Source organism: Rhinatrema bivittatum, chromosome 5 (genome assembly GCF_901001135.1).
Source record: "Rhinatrema bivittatum chromosome 5, aRhiBiv1.1, whole genome shotgun sequence".
In the NCBI taxonomy this organism is placed as follows: domain Eukaryota; kingdom Metazoa; phylum Chordata; class Amphibia; order Gymnophiona; family Rhinatrematidae; genus Rhinatrema; species Rhinatrema bivittatum.
In genome coordinates, this window is record NC_042619.1 from 77,633,970 (window position 1) to 77,652,799 (window position 18,830).

General features: G+C 42.2%; 1 protein-coding gene across 1 annotated transcript in view; it reads right to left on the bottom strand.

The window, feature by feature from the left end:
• Nucleotides 1-18,830, bottom strand: part of ARHGAP20 (Rho GTPase activating protein 20) — a 210,479-nt gene that overhangs the window by 167,288 nt on the left and 24,361 nt on the right. The window contains exon 2 of the mRNA XM_029602490.1: nt 7,532-7,617. Coding sequence (XP_029458350.1) covers nt 7,532-7,617 — 86 coding nt within the window. The remainder of the gene's footprint in view (nt 1-7,531; nt 7,618-18,830) is intronic.

Genomic DNA, 18,830 nt, shown 5'->3' on the forward strand with positions numbered 1-18,830 from the left:
AACCAAGCGTGGGAGGAAGAACGAGGTACTTTGCACTACTATCAGCAGGAGGAGTCCGTGCTGGCAAGAAACAGAAGCAAGTCGCTCAGCGTAGGCCACGATTAGCTCGAAAGCAGGTGGTGTTTGGTTGCATAAAAAGAAAAAGTGAAAGGTTCTCAGGTCGGCTTCAGGTGCGACACTGCAAAGCTGAAACCGAGGTGCGCGGCCTGCCCTTTATGAAGTGACACGCTATTTCAGCGCAGCCCTTATACCAACTGAGAGAGAGAGAGCTCAATGCTTTGTTTTTAAAAGCATCAGCTGTAATCTACGATTGTTCGTTACAAAATGGGAAATAAATAGTCCTAATGAAACATGTATATCTCACCGCAGGACGAGAAACCCTGTAGTACATAATTTACAGCTCTGTTTATTGTTGTACTTTTGTTTCGGAACAGAAGGGAACATCTGTCTGGAATCAGCTCATGAACACCATCAGCGTCCCTCTTGCAATACTGGTTGGAAATAAAACGGCCAGGTTATCCGAGGTTGCGCTGTGGAAGAGTGGCCTAACGCTGAGAGCAGTGGGCCGGGAGCCAGGGTTCTCAGACTAATGCTCCTTGTGACCGTGGGCAAGTCCCTTCATCTTTCATAGCCTTAGATGAAAACTTAAGAGGGTTCATTTATCAAGTAGTGGGAAGGCATTACCGCGCAGATAATGTGCAGGATTTGAAATTCCATACATTATCTGCAAGAAAAGAAATAGGGCAAATGCCTGGAAACCAGCTCATGAATATGGTAATGAAATAGTGCAGCTTGCATTGACGTCAGCAAGCCATGTTATCAGATCTAAAGTTAGCTGCGCCGCTCCCATCCCGCTGTACCCCGAAGTGGCACAAATGTAAAAATAAAAATATTTTGGTCACTGCAGGTCCCAGCCTCCCCCAGTTCCAAACCCTCTTTGTACCAAAAGACATCCCCTCCCCCTTGGCTCCCCCCTTACATTTACTTACAGTCCCTGGTGGTCCAATAGTGTCTGGAGTGTCCCATTGGGCTCTGGGTCCAGAGGCACCGTTTTCAAAATGGCGTTAGTCAGGTTCAGGCACACTTTTGTCCCCATTACGTACAAAAATGTGATGCAATCAAAGGTATTCTTATTGCAAAGCATATACAATCAATGAAAGTAGCATTTCAAAGTGAGTGTAGAAACATAGGTGTATGGGGGAGGGGCAGTAATGCGGCCTAGATTGAAGCAGGGTGACCAACTCTGGTCCTCGAGAGCCACAAACAGGCCTGATGTTCAGGATATCCACAATGTACGTGCATGAGGTAGAACTGCCTGCACTGCTTCCTCTGTACGCACATCTACCTCATGCATATTCATGGTGGATATCTTGAAAACCAGGCCTGTTTGTGGCTTTTCAAGGACTGGAATTGGCTAGCCCTGGCCTAGAAGCTTCCTTCTGCTGTTTTGGGCTTCCAGTTCAATCTGAACCTGCTTTGGGATGACCTTTCCTTTCCAGCTCCCAAGCCCCCTCTCCCTTCCCACATTATTCCCTCTCCTTCTTCCTTCTGTAAGTCAGCCAAACACAGAGTGCAGTTTCCTTCAGAACCCGGAATGTGTATACCCCTAAATTTCACCAATAAGTGACGCTCTCCTAATTCTGCAGCACATTACATCAACTATCAGGGTCTCAAACGTTTACTGCACACCGGGACTTGGGAGTTTCATAGCCCAGCACTGACATCACTCTAGCAGGCACTATCCAAGGCAGGAGGGGCTGTCGAGCAGGTCCTCAGCACACACCTAGCCTGTCAGGTTTTCAGGATATCCACAAGGAATATGCATGAGATTGATTTGCATACAATGGAGGCAGTGCACGCAAATCTATCTCATGCATATTCTTTGAGGACATCCTGAAAACCTGACTAGCTAGGTGTGTGCCGAGGACTGGGTTGAGAACCCCTGATCCAAGAGATGGTGTGTCCATGCAAAAGCATGACCAGAAATGTGTAACTCAATGAAACGACAGATACACTGCATGAGAGGCAAAAAAAAAAAAAAAAAACAACTTTAAACCTGATGCAGAGGCACAGATGTGATCAGAGTTATTACACATTAAACAATTGCAGCTTCCCAGCTAGCATGCCTGGGCTACTGCAAGAACCCTTGCTGACTGAGAACTGGAGGCGCAGATACTCTGAGGCACATGGTCAGCGCTGCTCGTTAGCTGGCAGGAGCTGCCACACTATTAGAGTTTCTCTTCTCTCCCCTTCAGGGCCTCAGCGTGCCACCTCTGTATCATGCCCATGCCCTTCTGGCCCCAACACTGAGTGGATCCTCAGCTCTCAGATCCCCTGCTCCTAAGCCACAGGGTCAACCAATAAGGTTTCTTTTATCTAATTAAAATAAAATCTGTCTGGAGTGTACATAAGCACCCCAGAAGGGAGTGCTCAATAAGGTGTGGATATTATTTAGAGTGCTCTCTAGTGCTTGGTGGTTTGTGGAGTGTACATAAGAACATAAAAACATAAGAAATTGCCATGCTGGGTCAGACCAAGGGTCCATCAAGCCCAGCATCCCGTTTCCAACAGAGGCCAAAACCAGGCCACAAGAACCTGGCAATTACCCAAACACCAAGAAGATCCCATGCCACTGATGCAATTAATAGCAGTGGCTATTCCCTAAGTAAAATTGATTAATAGCCATTAATGGACTTCTCCTCCAAGAACTTATCCAAACCTTTTTTGAACCCAGCAACACTAACTGCACTAACCACATCCTCTAGCAACAAATTCCAGAGCTTTATTGTGCGTTGAGTGAAAAAGAATTTTCTCCGATTAGTCTTAAATGTGCTCATTTAAGACGTAGGTCTTGAATTCAGCCTGCAGGAGCAAAAGCTGGTTCTGACCCTACACTTCAGGAACTGCAAAGGAAAGGACACATATTGCTCCTTTATTCTGGAGGACCAACTTATCCCAAAAAACAAACTATTATAAAAACAAAAAATGTGCTTTTTGTAAATAACAGTCTATTTTCAGCTAGGCTCAGTACTTCATTTTTCTTGATTTAATTTTCAACCAAATCTAGCCGGCTAGATTTTCAAATGAAAAATCATCCTAAATGCAGCCAGTTAAGATTTAGGGAACTCACATTTAGTCACCGAAACGTGGCTGACTAGCTGATAAAGATAGCTTGCAGTGCACATATAGCTGGCTCACGTTAGCCAGTTAAGTACAGCGAACTGGCCAAGGATAGCCAGCTAACGAAGGATAAGCATAACCAGCTAGGATTTAGGATTGCTATAATCATGCTGCAAGTTAGCCAGCTATAAGAGAACACTGCACGAGTCAGCCATGATTTTCTTAGCACCCCAATCCAACCTCTGGGCCGGCCCATTCTTGAGCCAGCTAACTTTAGCCAACTAGTGAATCTAACCAGCTAAAATTTAGCCACTCAGCCCTGGTCAATTTCTCAAGGCTTTGTCTTAGCCAGCTAAGTCTTTTCTTAGCCAGTTAGATCCCTTTGAATCCCAAACCATTTTCCTTGCAAACTAATGCATATTATTGTAAGGCTAAAATCAGCAGCCCCCCGAATGATACAACTGGAACAAAGAGAGGAAGGGCGAACAGTTTAGGAGATCCCATAGTCCACACGTTTTCCAGGTGCACCGAGTCATATCATGCAAAGGATTTCACAGTGCATCTGAACCAAACCTGCAGCATCCATACATTTTATGGAAAATGCACATGATTCTTTATACATTCTTTTTATAAGCTATTAAATACATTTGAAAAAAAATTGCCTGTATCACACAAAGGCAATGATGGAAGAGTTCATGGCCATCACCTGATCTCAAGCCTAGACTCCATTTCCTGCTTGCTCTGTCCTACAAAATTCTTTTATGCCATCTCAGCATTCTTCACTTCTGTTTCCTCTAGAGGAACTCAACAGCACAATAAACAGACTCTTTTACTAGACCAACATATATACTCTCCAATGTGCATGAAAAATGCAGGGTTGTTAATATTACTCTTTAAGAATAATCAATAACAGAGCACTGATTATTTTCTCAAAGAAGATACACTTACAGATTATGTTTCCTGGAAAGCAACCAACTAAGGTCTAAATTTAACAATCTGCAGTAAAATATCACGTGATAGGAAAAGGGGCATGTTTTATGGTAATAGCCTATTTATCAAAATGTACATTATCTTTTCACACTTTGCAGTAATACCTACATAATTGCATTTGAGAGAGAGAGAGAGAAAGAGAGAGAGAGAGAGAATATCTACCAAGCCTGTGTAGTAGTTAGCTATTTATATCTCTATAGGAGGCCCACCTAGTAACTTGAGGTGAGGTTTAGGTAGGGGTTAGGGGCCACTTTTACATGCAGAGTGAGAATTACGAACAGAACAGTACACTCTTGTGAAGATTTGATGTCCTTCAGAGTGAGGAAACTCACACAAAGATGAGATTCATACAATGTTACCCTACCTGGGTAACATCAAGCTAGGTTGAGAGAACACTGTACAAATTGCAACATCACATTAAAGAACAGACATCAATTCGGGCAATAATCATGTGCATTGTAGAAGGCAAATAAATTATAGTTATGCAACCAAATAAAAAATAGATTCCTTTTCATTCAAGAATTCATGCAACATGCTAATAAGCCATCTTATTACTAGAATTGTCAATGATAACATACAATTATATCTCAATTCAGCAAAAGAAATGTAAATATACCATTGATGAAGATTTTAGAACAAGCTGAAATGTTGGTGGTTATATCAGGTAATTTTTAAACTTGATATTTACTGCTAATAGTGTGTCCAGTTTTCATTGTGTGCAACGCTTTGTATTTGCGAGGCTGTGAGGAGTTCATCTGCTTTTATTTGGTTCATCACGTTAGTAGAAGCCCATTGACTTACCAGCATTTTACTAACTTATTGCATGGCTGCGGCGTATTTAGTGGCATAACTCCAAAGAAGCAAGATGAATAAGAACGAGACGTGGCACACCCTTCATGAGAGAAGACGTATGCCAATGCATGTAACTGATGACAGCTAGGGAATAAAGTGGCTCGCGGTAGATTAGCTGGATTGTCTTTTAATGCAGGACTTCCCAAACCTGTCCTGGTGATCCCACAGCCAGACAGGTTTCCAGAAGATCCACAAAGAATCTATGCAAGATAAATTTGCATACCCAGCACGTGCAAATTCCTCTCATGTACATTACGTTCCTTGTGGACATCCTGAAAACCAGACTGGCTGGGAGATCACCAGGAAAGGTTTGGGAAGCCCAGACGTGAAGTTACAAAAAAAATATCAAAAAAGGCAAAAATAATGATTTTATAGTTATATCCCATTGACTATAATCATGTGTGTTGTGAAAGGCAAAGTAGCCAATAGTTCTCATGTCAGTTATCTGCATAATGCAGGACACTGTTTACTAAAGAATTGTACCATAAGCACAGAATGGGGGAATCCTGAAGAATACAAGCAAAACGGTGAAAGGAGCAGTTGTCACTATGACCACTTTCTCTCTCCCTTCTCATGTCCTTGACACAAAACAGTGGTTAAAGCACTGCACTAAACCAGGAAAAATGCTGGGACACAAATTCATGACTTCCCTCCGTAAATGACTGCCTCTGACTGACCCTTGGCCTCTGGCTCCTAGACGACGTGTCTTAATTTGACCATCCCAGTTAATAAAAGAAAGAGTAAGACTTGTTACTTCTGGCCCTTGAAAACTAATTTGTTTATATACTTAAGTTTATGTGACCAAACATTATTCTCCTACAGTAAGCAACTACTTGGAAAATAATCGGATATCAGAGGAGACATTTCTACTTACTTTAATAACCTTACACATATGTGCACTGAACCAGGAAGCTACTTTAATCCAGGTGTCTTAAACTCCCGTCCTTGAGGGCCGTAAACCAGTCAAGTTTTCAGGATATCCCTAATGAAAACTCATGAGACTGATTTGCGAACAATGGAGGCAGTGGGCATGCAAACCTATCTCATGCATGTTCATTAGGGATATCCTGAAATCCTGACTGGTTTACGGCCCTAGAGGACTGGACTTTGAGACGCTTGCCTTAGTTCAATAAGGATTAATTAAAGAAAATTCAATAAGTTTCTAAATTTAAAAAAAAAAAAAAACACTACACAAATTAAATTAAACATAACTTGGCCTGACAATTAAGGGGTATCAAATTTTGACAAAATTTGTTACAATGCATTTATTGGTATTGTATGCCAATAGAACCCATGCCGAGAGAGAATTGAATCCCCGGCTGCGTAAGGAGTTAGTCTGAAGCCTGCTTCAGGCCAGCAGCACCTTCAGGGCTTTGGATCAAGCAGTAATGAGCAGAAAGGCATTAAAAGAGTTACATTGGCTGCCAAGAAGATGGAGATTTAAATTTAGGCTCCTGGTTTTAACTTGCAGATTGCTTTATTCTGAACACGAACGCTCAGAACAGGAGAGCCTGCAATGGTTATGTACTGGGAAGGGCCTTGCATTCTTGTAACAAGAAGTTGCTTAGAAAATCAGCCACACAGGCTTACAAACGTGAGATGACAAGGTCTGCTGCATTTTCTTGTGCAGTAGCCATGCTGTGTGGAATACTTTGCCCACTGAGTTGCGAGAAAAGAAAGATATAACACAGGATACAATACAAAGCCCTGTGTACAATACATAAACTAATACATGATGAAAAGGCAGACTGGCTGAACAAAGCACTACGGGTACACGTCCCACATAGAAACCTGAGATCAGCTAACAAAGCCCTCCTAACCATTCCCTCAGTCAGGACAGCAAGACTAACCCAAGTTAGAGAAAGGGCTTTATCCTTAGCAGGTCCCACACTGAGGAACACAATGCCACCAGACATCAGATTACAAAGAGAGACCTCAAAACCTTTAAAAAAAGTTTAAAAACCTGGCTTTTTAAACAAGCTTTCTACAAAGAGAACGGAGAATAGAAAGTAAGCAGGAACAGGCAGAAGATCACCAGCACACAGCACTGTTTGAAACATGTGCGTTGTAATGGTTTACTAGTCTGTCTCACAATTAACTTAATAGAATTACACAGAGCATGAGAATTATACCTACCTCACTCAACAAATAAGATTTTTATGACATGATGTAACCAAACCTTTTTTCACTTGTTAGAATGTACCACCGTACACATTCACCTACTTTAAAATTATGTGTCTGTATGTAAACCGTTGTGATGAATAGAACGTAACGATGGTATAGAAAAGATTTTAAATAAATAAATAAATAAATAAATAAGGAATTTTAGGAAAGGGCTGAAAACTTAATTTTTTACTGAGGCTTTTAAAGCATGAGCATTAAATTTTATGCCAGGTGAATAAATGTGTAAGCAAATCTATGTTTTGTGCGTATTGATTAATGTGTCTTCTGTGTGAATTTGTGCATATATTTGAATGATTGCAAATATGTGATCCATACTGAATTACTGGAAAGAAAGTGGAATATAAGGTTTTAAAAAACATAAATAAATAGAAAGGTTTTGACTCACCTCGTGAGAATTTTGGACTTGTTCAGGGCTTTGCTGAGAACAAGAGATGGTGCGGACTGACGCCTTTGAGCCAAGCTCTTCATCTTCTGGATAGAAAGAGGAAACAAAAATATTTTCACCAATGTTGTAAACCAGAAGCTAAAAATACTGAATATGCATTGCATTTGTCCTTGTATTGGAAAATATTAAGTTCAATTAAAAGAAAACCAACCAACCACTCATCACTGCGCCATCTATTATGCATTATATAGGATAATCAACATAGCCGCGTTGAGCAAAGATATCGCCAACAACTGCATCTTTCCTCATGTGACGTTTAATAGTATTTATAATGGAGACAGTACCTCTAATAGAGGGGTAAGCAACTCAGGGCCACAGGCAGGTATAGTTCTCAGGGCATCCCCAATGAATATGCATGAGAAATCTGTATACAACGGAGGCAACTTATGCAAATATTTTTTTATTTTTTAACATTTTTTTCTATACCGACCTTCAAGGTTGATATCAGGTCGGTTTACATTGAACAGGGGTAGAACAGTATACCTCATGTATATTCATTGCAGAAATCCTGAAAACCAGACCTGTTTGTGCATGCCAGGACACGATTGCCTACCTCTGCTTTAATATATGCTGTAACAGTGTATTTGCCCTTCAAAATTTACCTTCGGAGAGTTAAGTGACTTGCTCAAGACCACGTAGTGAATGCTGGGAAGGAGAAACAAACTGGGATGCCCAGGTTTGTATCTCTGTTTTCTAAGCACGTTGCTTCAGTGCCAGAAAATATTAATGAACAGCCCCTTTTCTCTGGCATATTTATGTGGTTGCTGCTAATGCTTCTTACATTCTATCCAGCGAGCCTCTCTCCTCTTTTCCTTCACCTGATGGAAACAGCAGGCCTGAATCGCCCTCACTATCATGTTACTATTCCGAGAAAACAAGCATATTGTTCTTGTTATAACAATTAGTACTAAAGAGCAGGGTTGTCGATATGGATGGGCAAGATGGGCTCCGGCCCTGGGGCACCAAGCTGGAGGGGGGTGGTGGATGGCACCAGAGGAAAGAGGGGCAAGCCTTGCACTGCCCAGCCCCCTTCTGTACCTTCCCTCCACCTCAGCGTATGCCAACAAGCTCCCCAAGCTGGCCAATAGTGACCCAGCCTGCCCCTAACACGAGGGCAAGCCATGGGATCTGAGCAACCAACCAAAAGGCAGCTGGCACCGATACAACCCTTCCAGAGTTCCCTGGCAATGGTGCTACTGTACAATGAGGACAGGCCAGCTGGCAGAACCACCAGACAGACCAAGGATTGACAGGGTAGAAAACATGAATTACTATCCTACCACTAAAGGGTTACTAAGAGTATCAGAAGACCCTACCAGGTAGAACCTTTCATCTTTGCCCTGTGGCTCCCCACCTCAGACTCCAGACGGAAGCAGTTCAAATGAGAGCTACCATGGGGTGGGAGGCCTGCAACACAAGCCCTAAACAGAGAAGGAGCTCTCTGTGGGAGAGAAGTGAAAGAGGAACCATGACAGAAACATTCAGATTCTTGGCAGGCTTCCATTAGCTACAAGAAGACAGGACTTTATTTTAAAGAACTATTAATAATAAGCTGATGGATACACTATGACATTGAAAGGAGGGAGGTTGGGAGGAAGTTTTTAAGAACATAAGAACATGTCTATACTGGGTCAGACCAAGGGTCCATCAAGCCCAGCATCCTGTTTCAAACAGTGGCCAATCCAGGCCATAAGAACCTGGCAAGTACCCAAAAACTAAGTCTACTCCATGTTACTGTTGTTAGTATTAGCAGTGCCTATTTTCTAAGTCAACTTAATTAATAGCAGGTAATGGACTTCTCCTCCAAGAACTTATCCAATCCTTTTTTAAACCCAGCTACACTAACTGCACTAACCATATCCTCTGGCAACAAATTCCAGAGTTTAATTGTGCGTTGAGTGAAAAGAACTTTCTCCGATTAGTTTTAAATGTGCCCCATGCTAACTTCATGGAATGCCCCCTAGTCTATTATCCGAAAGAGTAAATAACCGATTCACATCTACCCATTCTAGACCTCTCATGATTTTAAAGACCTCTATCATATCCCCCCTCAGCCGTCTCTTCTCCAAGCTGAAAAGTCCTAACCTCTTTAGTCTTTCCTCATAGGGGAGCTTTATCATTTTGGTTGCCCTTCTCTGTACCTTCTCCATCGTAGCTATATCTTTTTTGAGATGCGGCGACCAGAATTGTACACAGTATTCAAGGTGCGGTCTCACCATGGAGAAAGTTTTCAATGCCTAAAATCGCCTACCAGCTCAGGTGGCAGCAACGAAAACCGTGATGGAGCTGAAGCACGCTTGGGCTAGATGAAGGAAATGATGAGGGGAAGAGAGGAAGCCCTGTGACATTGTTCGTGGGAGCAACCGGCCAAACCGGATGGGCCAAGAAGCCTGTATCTGCTGGTAATTATGAACCTACATGCCCTCTCCATCTTAGAAAACAGGCTTCTTTCTCATCTCACACATGCAATGGATAAAACCGGATTATACAATAAACTAACAAATGTTTCAAAGTTCAAATGGTATGGTTAAAAAGAAAACACTAAACTCTTTTTATGTTGAAATTTAAATGTTTGAGAATCATTTACCAAACAACCAAACTAGTTCCATGTTACACATTCAACGCCCATAAAATCCAGGATCCAAACACCAACATCCCTTCTCTCCATGAGATCGAAACAAAGTTCAAAAGCTAATCATAGCCTAGCCCTACATTCAGTCGCACCTGCTGGAGGATTAGGATGACTTTGTGGATCTGCACAGGGCACCGGGTCCCCACACCCAGACCTTAAAACCTTCAACCGAAGCTGGTTCACAGATGAAATGCACGCAAAGACACAGGGAGCCAGGTCACACGGGCACCTAACAATCAGCTGCTGGTGCCGGTCCACATCTGAGGAGAGAGACTGCCATGGCCACCTTGGACCCGGACACAGGCCCAGGCCGAGATGCCACTGTGGCCAGCTCAGGCCAGGGAGAGACACTGATGCCACAGTTGGGCCAGGTCTATGCTCAGGTGCAGCTGCTGTGGGCCTGTGGTTGCACCAAGGCACCAGGATGCACAGGGGTGGAGAAACTGAAAGAGGGAAGAAGGAAAAGTGGAGGCTGGAGAAGGGGGAGAGCAAAGAAAGTTTTGTTTTTAAAAGAAGGCAAAGGAAGCAAAAAATGCATAAAGAAAATATGCAAACCACTCTTGCTCCATCCCCCCCCCCCCACCCCAAAATAAAAACAGAAAAAAAGGTATAAACTAAAAAATATATTATAATAATTCTCTGGCTCCTAAAAATCATCTTCATATTTTATTTCTCTCTTGCTCACCTTCCTTTAATGTATTGCCCACAAGGCAAGTAAGAGCAATACATTAATATACAAAATAACCAAAGTTAGCGAGACAAAACCTTGGCATATTGACCTCATACCATGGCTTAAAGAAAAGTAATTTCTATTAGGATTTGATAGGTAATGCCAACCTGATCCTTTAAAGAGCTCCATTTGAATTCCAAACCCCATCCTCTAAGGATTTAAATCATTCAAATTCATGACAAAAAGATTTGTCAACTTAAGTGAATAAAAATATTCTAATCCTATGTTAAGGCACCACAGCTCAGAGGCCCTGCAAATCTCAGAAAAAGTGTTTGAATTTTTTTTTATTATGGCCCCTTTTGAGACAATATTGTAATAATAATCAACATTACAATATTCATGAGCCTCATTATTCCTTTAGAGATATGCAGTCACTATCCTGACATCGCCAACATCTGAAACTGGGCAGAAAAAGCACTCTGAGCATGTTCCAAGCATGATGTCAGCTTGAACTAAGGGCAAGATGTTAATAGCACTTTCCAATACTTCAGTAACCAGAGAGGAATGCCTCTTCTTCTGTGGCTAAAAGTATGCACACTGCGGAAGCCCATGCATACTTTTACCTGACTGCATTGTACAGCACTCACTGTATGCACAACTGTCCGTTGCTGCCATCTCATGCTTCTTTAGTTCATTGCCTTAACAGCATGAGGGGGTGGAGGGGGGGAGGGCTATCATGCAGCTCCTACCTGGCCAACAGGTCTGCCAGGTCTTATATAAAGCTGGAGAAGCATGAGGCAACAGCAACAGACAGTTGTATAAACTGTGCTGCAATAAGTGCCTGCCCAAACAGCCTACATAATGACAGCTGCACATACAATTCTCTGGCTCAGGGATCCTGGAGGTTCTCTGGCCTGGGATCCCTGACTTGGGTACCCCAATGATTAGCCTAATTTATTTTTAAGCTTGGAAATTTGACTCCTGGAGCAGAAGTGAAGTGAAGTTAGACTAGCACTAGCTTCAGAAATGTGCGCTATAGTGCTGTGTCAGCAGGGCCCCAGACGTGGTGGTCCACCCTGAATCCAGGAGATCTGAGTCTAGAACTTCCATACCCAGCATTAAAAAAAAAAAAAAATGTTGTCAAGCCTTCAGCTTTAAATGCACTCACTTGAAATGGAGTAATAGCTAATGCCTTCGTTAACACTGGATTTGCAAGGAAATGCACTAATGTGTATACAATAAAGTCTGGGCACAGCAAATGTATGCAAAATCACACACTAACCTGTGCGCACAAGCACAAAACACGGAGGAAAAACTGAATACAAATAAAATGAAGCTCAACATAAGATAAGAGAGACAGCATGCATATTATAGACATTAATGCAGCCATTAAGTAGGCCAAAGTGATTTTTAAAAGACAAATACCATGATTCTGGCAGGAATCATGGTATCATCATCCCTTTAAAATTTGCTTTTGCACAGGAGCATTAAGCCAGTATTGTCCTCCAGAAGTTGGAAAGATCTTGGGTGAACCGAATCCTAGGCTTTTAACAAAACCCTGTCACGTGTGACAAAAGAGCACACAGGATGGTTTTAATTTTACAATAGACCACATAACGTTGCAGGCTGTTATGTGCCAAGTTTGTACCAGTTTTCAAATTATATGTGAAAGCCCGCTTTGAAAATTATTCTGGCAAAATTACACGCACACGAGGATGCCTATTACTTGGTGTACGTAGTTTTGCCAGGAGCATTTACGAAATACTTTTAAAATCAGACTGTATGTGCATGAGTCCCAACCCTGCCCAGACTCCACTCCCTGGAAGTCTCTCCCCGATGGAGTAATTTTCAAAAGGTTTTACACGCTTAAGGAGGCTTCTGAAAATCGCTATGATATGCGCTACTTTTGTACATGTAATTCCACTGAAAATGACCTCCTGAGGGCCTGATTTTCAAAAGGATTTACATGCATAAATGCACTTCACGTGCGTAAGTGAGCTTTTAAAAATTGCTACGATAGTCTGTTGCATTTCCCCCTGTAACTTCTTTTAAAATCACCTCTTAGGATGGTAACTTTCAAACCAGTGCGCAGGTGCACATTAGCGCCTGTGCACCAGCACACGCCCAGGGATGCGGCCATTTTCTACCTTGCACACATATATGCATGCATGTAATAAATCAGCCTGGGAGCACGCATGTGTGCCCAATTTTAAAAAGGCACACAAATCCTGCTTCTACCGGGTAAGTCGGGGAGGGGAGGGATGGATTTTAAAAGGGGCACACAACCACGCCATTGCCAGTTTCACCAGTTCACCCAGTTAAGAGCTACACCCTCCGAACCCTTCTACTTTAATAGGTTACACCCCCACTTCCCCCAGATCCTTAAAACCCCCTCATGGACGACTAGTTTTGGGTGGGGGGGGTTTAAACTCATAACAGAAGTTAACTTTTGCAGCACCTGACCTGGGCACCGCTCAGGCAGGTAAATATTTGCGTGCACATCTCTTGGTCCTGCCTCAGAAGGCCCATGCCCCACCCAGACTCTGCCCCTTTTATTTTTAATTCGAGTGAGATGTGTGCGCTACCAGAGATACAGTACGCATCTCGGCGGCTTTGAAAATTCAGTAGGCGCGCATTGCCTAATCGATGTGCGTGTCGGGCTTTTAAAATTCACATTTAAGCAAGTAATTTTATGCACGTATCAGTTGCATATTTTTCCAAAGGACCTTTTCTGCAGGTAAAGCACTGTTCTTCCTGCAGCATTCCCTTAAAACAAAATTACCCTCTATGTATCTCATGTATCCATTTAACTAGACAGAGAAGTATCTTTGACTTACAGCATATAAAAAAACAGAATTCTATGCATTACCATTAAGAGACAAAGTAAAAGATAAAGTATCTTTCAAAGGAATTTATTTTGATAAGTTAATCTTCTGTATTTAGTAAACATTTTCTTTCCCTCCGATTTCTCTAATCATCTTCTCCTTGTGTCCTTACAGCACGCCTGACCATTTGTCAGACATACTTGAGCTCTCATTCACTGTGCCCTGTGCGTTTTTCACCTTGGAAGTAGCTACAAGAAGTGGAGAGCTCAGCAGAGATTGCATTATTTGGTCCGGTTGCTGAACCACTCGTGCAGTCCCATTTTTCTTTTTCTTAACACCGATTCCTTGGAGCATCCCATTCCAGTGCACTGACATTGGCGGCACTGCATGTTTGCCATGGTTCATCAGCTCCTGATAGCCAAGGACTCAGCCACTAGAATGTCCGTTTCATCTCTCTCTAATTGATTTTTATAAAAAGAAAAGGAAAAAACCCAACTCTTGTTAAGAAATCAAACAGAATCAAAAGAAAATGAGAGCACTCACATGAACGGAGTGGAGTGAAGGACTAGCTGGTAGTTAGGCTGCGAACTAGGGAGACCAGGGTTCAAACCCCACTGCTGCTCCTTGTGACCTTGGGCAAGTCACTTCACCCTCCATCATCTCGGGTACAAATTTAAGGCTTTTTTTCCCCCCATTCTGTGTCTTGGGGGGGGGGGGGGAGAGGAGGCTTAATAAATTACGCCCATAAATTGTAAACCCTCTAGAGATCGGGAAATACCTGAATGTAATCCACTTTGAAGTGGCTGACCAGTCATGAAAGGTGGAATGTAAAATAATCCCCCCCCCCCCACACACACAAAAAAAAATTAAAAACTATGCATATGTAACCCATGGTTACTACCGGTAGTTAAAATCCCCTTTTGGGGTTGTTAATGGTTTCTATTGCTTTATCAGAGCATGTGCCAACATTCGTTGGGCCTCTCTTTGGAGACATGCAAAATCCTGCAGCCTTAGAGGTCCCAGCTCCCTGCAGAACACTTGTAAGCTCCAGGGAGGAAAATGCCAACTAATTTAATTGGACTTCTCTTGCTGAGGCATGGAGAAAAATCACCTTTTTTGTGAGTACCAAGGGATTGCATTAGTCCACTGTTTAGTGTACTGACAGTGGATGATCAGATTGCATCAGACAGAATTAATAGTATTCGACGTATTGGCAGTTTTGGGATCTGACTGACATGTGAACAACTGCTTCCTATCTTGAATCTTCGTCTCTCATGTTATATGTGCACAACAAAACAAATGAGACAGTTGGATGCAGCTGGAGTGAATGCCATGGTTTTATTTTGGAGTTGTACGAGAGAGAGCATGGAGTGCAGAGGGGCCGGAGAAGAAGGACCACCCTAAACCAACCCCTTGAGAAATCCTGCCGATTCTGTGCAGGTCACATATATATTCCATTCAGAAAAGTAAAATAAGAGGAAATTTGATGTAATATTCCTAAAGTGTACAATTTAGAGGGACAACCAAGCCTCAATATTATGAAATAATCCAACCTCTCCAGGATTTCATAATCCTGAAAAAAGGAAACAATTGAATAAGTGGACACACAGTCAGCAAAATGAACCTTATATTTTAATAATGGATTATCATTCTTTACTTATATAACATTCAGGGATTCACAGCAGCCACAGGAGAGCTCAAAGAAGCCTTCTGGTCTATCACTCAAAAGAAAAGTCAATTGAGAAGGCTCCATAGACATTTTGATATTTAATATATTTGAAAGGAAATTTCATCAAAAACAAGAAGCATTAAGTTGTATACATCTAGTCCTCACTAAAAGGAAAAGTTTCCTTTTTCTGTTTATGGCTTTTGTCACATCTGAGAACATTCTTCTTCGTGTTGAAGGACCCAATCACAATCCCATTTTAAAACAGAATTTACAATTAAATTTGAAAGTTGTAACCCAAGCTTCCTCAGAATTTTCCGGAATGGCTGATACGTGAAGGCTCACCAACGCTAGCTGAGAACTTTCAGTTGCATCTCACTCCTATCTTTCTTCTTTGAAGGAATCCTGGAAGTGGGTAGAGTAGATTCAGATGGAATTCTTATTATTCCAGTTCGACATCTCTTAAACATGTCCTGATGCCAGGTTCCCTAACCATGGGTTGGAGTTGGCTTGGTGTGCTCGTGATGGAGCTCAGGCTGGCATTTGGAGCTGAAGCTCGAGCTAGGACTAGAGCAACAGCTTATGCTAGAGCTGGAGTCAGAACTACAAGAAAGACTGCTAATAAATCTCTCTCCATGACTATCAAAGGCGAGAAAGTAATCTAATTCATAAAAAGCTTCTAAGGTCAACAATAAGCTGAGCGAGAGATGTTCAAGGGAGTCGCTAAACTTTAATTCGGTTCACGAAAGGCAGGGTTATTCCTTCTGACACCACCGGCACAGAGCACTTAGCTTCAATTTTGGGCACAAGATTCATAACTTACAGCAGGCTACAGGCTGCAGAAGTCTGGATGGCCAGACTGTCAGGATATCTGAGCTGGATATGGTTACTTCCCATAACGGGCAGGAAGGAGTATGGAGACACTTAGAAATGCAGAGTAGCTGTGAGGGGATTTTTCAATAAATGTCACTCTCTGTGTCTTCTAGATTTGAAAACCATTCTGAGTATGGTACACACAGTCTGCTCTTCTTTATTCTGTAATGCTGTACAGATAAAGCATTTGGCTGCTTACTAACTGTAGTAAATGCCTCACTGGCCTGGGGTTATCTTTCAGTTCATTTGCGGGAATCAACCACTGGACCCATTTTTAAAAAGTCTAACTTGGCTTCATCTCTGAGCCACAACTAATCTGCCAACTGCAAATAATCCCTACCTTGTAAAAATTATTGAAAAAGCTATCACAACATGCATCCTGGTGGCTTTGACTTTAGTCAAAGTACATTTTGCCCAGGCTGCAGCACAGAGTCCAAACTGGGTGAAGTAATGGACGTTGTCCTCACTTGTCTGGATCATAATGTTTCAGCATTCATTGTGTTATGGGACCTGTCATGTGTATTCAACATGCAATTTGGCTCAATAGGTATAGAAGACAGGATCTGGCCAGAGAAGTTATTAAATGAAGTCAGTCTTTGTGGCTGGATTGTGTTTATACATTAGTGCAAAAGGGTCCCAGAAATTCAGATAGTGGGTTGTCACAGGCCTCTTCCTGCTCTCCTTTCCATTGTATCATTTTTGTCTGTCTCTTTGAACTTATAAGATCATTTGGCCTCATCAGCTATAGGTATGCTGACTATATCCTAATAATTGCTCCCTGTGAAAAAATCCTATCCTGGCCCTGAAGCAGTTGAATAGCTGTCTGGAGGCTATAGCTGAATGGTTCAAGGAAAGCAAGCTAGTAATCAGCCATAAAATTGAAATCATGTGTTTTGGAAATATGGATGTATAAACTGGATATTCAGTTTCAGTGGTGGGTGAGGAAATCAGAAATTTAAGAGCTAGACCTGACACCAACCTGATGCTGGAGCCCCCTATTAACATGACTAGAAATGGGGCAAATTCAAAACTCAGACTGGTGAAACAGTTGAAGTTGTATCAGGACCAGCAGGCCTTGAGATCGGAGATGCAGCTCTTTGCATTATGGATTATAGCACTATATAATATGCAAGCCTGCCTTCCAAACACATTTATAAACTTCAAATTTTGCAAAATCTAGCAGCAAGGCAGTTAGTGTAGCCCCTTTGTTGCGTTAGATGCACTGGTGTCTAGTGGCAGCCACAGTAAAGGTCAAACTTCTGGCCCTTTCTTTCCAGGTATTGAAGAGGGTAAGAGGCCTCGCTGTCTGATTAACAGACTAGAGCGTTTCACCCTTAAGCAGGAGCTTCAGTCCTCTCAGGGTTGCATTTTGAGAATACCATCTCTTTGAGAAATACCTAATGTGAAATAGATCAAAGGCATTCTGTTGTTGCTCCACTATTACAGAACAGTTTACCTATAACTCCGATTTTGCCCTGGGACAGCACCAGGTCTGAAAGTATGCCAAAAGTAATTCTGCTGTTTAGCACTTGGTTTTTTAATTATGCAGTCCATTTGTTTATCACTTTTTATGTTTTTTATTGTTTTTATTATGCTATGTGCAGCTTTTTAAATCACTTTGGGCATTCTTTCCATATTGGTGAGGCAGTATATACATTTTTAACAAATAAGGAATTGTAGGAGATTTGGTAACCTTTTGGTTGTTGGAATGAGAAAATAGCATCTCAATCAGTACCATACCCAGATAGAAGGGTTTGCACTATCAGGAACATCTTCAGTCATCAGATCTCCACTTCTCAATTCAGGGCCAGCAGATGAAGAGGTATTCAAAGTCATCCCTGTTCTGCCTGTTAGGTTTCCTGAAGTCTCAGCCACTTCCTGTTGCGCAGTAGCTCCAACAACACCCACCCTCTGCTGGCTGCCAACAAGATGATGTCATCAGTCATGACCCAGCATGGTGACACCACCAGAAAACCTCTCCTTCCACATCTGAAGTCGTGTCTCCTTAGATGTGGTACCAAGAGGCTGAAAGCTGTCAAGCAAACTCCTGCATGATTTCAGTCGTTTCTCTACCACAGGATAACTGTGCAGCAGGTACCATTCATCTTCATTTTGTCTGGGTCATTCTATCCTGTTGGCCATGGCTCTTCTAGTGTCAGGTGGAACAATCTCAGTTAGGAGGCAAATACACTGGAAGCTATAGATCAACATGGAACTGAGGTGTTACGTTTGGCGGCCCCTGGGACTGTTTAAGGTTAAGGTTTAAAGTTTATTAATTTTTATACCGTCATCTCGGTAAACCATCATAACGGTGTACAATGTGTTTAAAACATAAAATAAGAACATAAGAACATGCCATACTGGGTCAGACCAAGGGTCCGTCAAGCCCAGCATCCTGTTTCCAACAGTGGCCAATCCAGGCCACAAGAACCTGGCAAGTACCCAAAAACTAAGTCTATTCCATGTTACTGTTGCTAGTAATAGCAGTAGCTATTTTCTAAGTCAACTTAATTAATAGCAGGTAATGGACTTCTCCTCCAAGAACTTAACCAAACCTTTTTTAAACACAGCTA